The 3,387-nt window shown below is 40.0% G+C and overlaps 1 protein-coding gene across 1 annotated transcript; it reads right to left on the minus strand.

Annotated features, from left to right (window-relative positions):
• Window positions 1-1,096: 1,096 nt before the first annotated feature.
• LOC308321706 (uncharacterized protein) lies at window positions 1,097-3,387 on the minus strand. Its single transcript, XM_080772767.1, has 2 exons — window positions 3,311-3,387; window positions 1,097-2,419 (listed from the first exon to the last, which is right to left on the minus strand). The coding sequence occupies exons 1-2, from the start codon at window positions 3,369-3,371 to the stop codon at window positions 1,188-1,190; spliced, it is 1,293 nt and encodes a 430-aa protein (XP_080628893.1). The 5' UTR covers window positions 3,372-3,387; the 3' UTR covers window positions 1,097-1,187.

Consider the following 3,387-nt stretch of genomic DNA (forward strand, 5'->3'; position numbering starts at 1 on the left):
CCCATGTTTTTTGAAATTTTGAAAAAAAAAGTTAGCCTCGTTTCTCATCATTTTGGACCGTGGGCTATAGCCCATATCGTACGGCATACTATGGCACGCCGTTTTTCATCATTTTTGAGGATTTGAAAAAAATGAAAAATGAAAAAAACGGTGGGTTATAGCCCATGTTTTTTGAAATTTTGAAAAAAAAAAGTTAGCCTCGTTTCTCATCATTTTGGAACGTGGGCTATAGCCCATATCGTACGGCATGCTATAGCGCGCAGTTTTTCATCATTTTTGAAGATTTGAAAAAAATGACGAAATGACAAAAACGATGGGTTATAGCCCATGTTTTTTTAAATTTTGGAAAAAAAAAGTTATCCTCGTTTCTACAATACAACACTTTACACTATAGGCTCATTTTACTGTATACTGTAGTAGACAGTCCATCTTTTCTGTTTTCAACACCACAGCTGCTGAGCCATAGACCACTGTTAAGCAAAGACACAATCTCATACAATGACTTGACTTCACTGTGCTTGTCATTTCAGCTGCTACAGTAGTACCTACTCCACACACACCTACACCCTGAGTGTTGATTTAAACTCATTTCTAGTGTTGTAGCACTCAAGTCCCGTCTCAGCCTCAAGTCCGGTCTCGAGTCCACATTTTCATTAACTCGCACAGAATTTGACATTGTCTCGGACAAAGGGACTCGGGCCTCTCCCCCCACCGAGTCAACTCGAGTCACGAGTCACTACAATGCAATGAAATAAATGTATTATGGTATGGTCTCGGTCTCGACTGGGTCTTGCCTCCCCCTCGGACTTGGTCTTGACAAAGTACAGCCCTCGATCCCCTTAAGGTTTGGTGGGAAAGTGCAGTATTATGGTCATTGTCGGAATTCAGCGATCCAGTCAAACACACTGACTATGTGTGCAGCAATTGTGCTAGTAAATTGTAGGCTCTACAGCACCGAACCGACTTTTATTCGGCACTAAAATAGGAGTATGAATCGGCCATAAGAATGAGAACACATTTTAAAATTGACACTTGTTTATTTCTATCTCTAGCATAATATCGAGACAATATCCTTATAGGCTACAACAGTTAATAATACAACATTCAGCTTAGCAGAAAGAAGAAATGTAAATAGACAGATGCAATGGCAAAATGTGGATAGGCTGATGTTTCTCATAATGTTCACACTAAGAAGATTTATGTGTGCGCTCATGACGTTTTTTGTTACTTGAAGTGGTAAAACTCCTTTCACACTGACCACAAGGAAACAATTTAAATCCAGTATGTACAACCTTGTGAACTTCTAAATTATTTGATTGGCTGAAAGCTTTACCACACACATCACATTGAAAGGGGTTCTCTCCAGTGTGGATCATCTGATGCCTTTTAAGGCTGGACATGTCAGAGAAGTGTTGGTCACACTGATCACACCCATATGGTTTCTCTCCAGTGTGAATTCTCTGGTGGCTTTCAAGGGAGTGCTTTTGAGAGAAATGTTGTCCACACTGATCACATCCATAGGGTTTCTCCCTTGTGTGGATTAGCTGGTGTGTTTTAAGGCTGTCCATTCTAGAGAAGTGTTGTCCACACTGATCACATCCATAAGGTTTCCCTCCGTTGTGGATTCTCTGGTGTCTTTTAAGACTGGACATTTGAGAAAAGTGTTGTTCACACTGATCACATGCATAGTTTTTCTCTCCAGTGTGAATTGTCTGGTGCTTTTTAAGGCTGGACCTTTCAGAAAAGCATTGTTCACACTGATCACATCCATATGGTTTCTCTCCCGTGTGGATTCTCTGGTGTCTGTTCAAGCTGGTCATGTCAGAGAAGCGTTGTACACACTGATCACACCCATGTGGTTTCTCTCCTGTGTGAATTTTCTGGTGGCTTTTAATGTCTGCCATTCGAGAGAAGTGTTGTCCACACTGATCACATCCATATGGTTTGTCTCCAGTGTGGATTCTCTGGTGCTTTTTAAGGTTGGACATTTGAGAAAAGTATTGTTCACACTGATCACATCCATATGGTTTCTCTCCAGTGTGGATTCTCTGGTGTCTTTTAAGACTGGACATTTGAGAAAAGTGTTGTTCACACTGATCACATCCATATGGTTTATCTCTGGTGTGGATTCTCTGGTGCGTTTTAAGGCCGGACATTTGAGAGAAGTGTTGTTCACACTGATCACATCCATATGGTTTATCTCCGGTGTGGATCCTCTGGTGTATTTTAAGGCTGCCCATGTCAGAGAAGTGTTGGTCACACTGAGCACACCCGTATGGTTTCTCTCCGGTATGAATTCTCTGGTGTCTTTTAAGTCTGGATATCATAGGGAAGTGTTTTCCACACTGGTCACAGCAGTGTTGTTTTTTTGTTTTTTTATCCACCTCTGGTAGGACAGGGAAGCCAGACTGATGAAACACTGGATAGGAGACAACGGTAAGATCATGGTAAGATCAGGTGGACGTGGAAGTTGGGCATTAAGTAGTTAAAGGTTCACAATTTTAGAACTTAAGTTGTATGAAATACTTAGCATTAATATAGTGGTACCTGTGGTAACTGTATTAAATGATTGCCCGAGTCCCGTGGTGAGAGTTCTTCTCTGGTTCAATATTAAGTATAGTTTCCGGTCATTTTGTGGGGGGCACTGGGGCCACACATTAAAGGTAAATGAATCCACAAAACTAGCATAATTTGTTATTGTTGACCCATTTCTAAAATATTAGCACAACTTTAGTTCAACTTTGACCCCTCACATGGAACACTTTTGGGGCATAGAGGGGTCAAAAATGAACGAAAGTTGCACTATATGGTAGAAATAGGTAAACAATACAAATTACGCTAGTTTTGACCAGAACAATTTCCCCTCTGGGATTAATAAAGTATTTTCCATTCCAACTACTTAATATTTCACCAAAACCAGAGCAGAACTCCCACCACGATACTCGGCCAATCAATTAACATTTGCACTATATTAATGGCAAGTATTTCATACAGCTTAAGTTTAAAAAAAAAAATAGAACCATCCCTTTGATATCCCACTTTTTTGTGCATGCTAAAGACATAAAATCCTCAATATTTCGTAACTAACAAACAATTACCGTAATAACTGTAGTACATTGCAAGTGGTTGCAATATAAAATCCCTATAGTGGGTTTATTGACTGTGATGCAAAGCAGAAATGATCTCCATCTAATCTACAGCAAAGCTACAGGTCAAATTAAAACAATATGTAAGATTGAGAAGAACATGAATATTGAGAATATTGTTAAGGGAGGTAGGTGGTTGAAATGGGAGGTAGAGAGTAACATACCAAGGTCTTTGGGTTCCTCATTTTCAGCAGCAATGTCCCTAGTGGAGTCGAGAGAGTTCATCTTCACCTGAAGTATG

This window comes from Protomyctophum bolini (assembly GCF_963924005.1).
Source record: "Protomyctophum bolini genome assembly, chromosome: 9".
Classification (NCBI taxonomy): Eukaryota; Metazoa; Chordata; class Actinopteri; order Myctophiformes; family Myctophidae; genus Protomyctophum; species Protomyctophum bolini.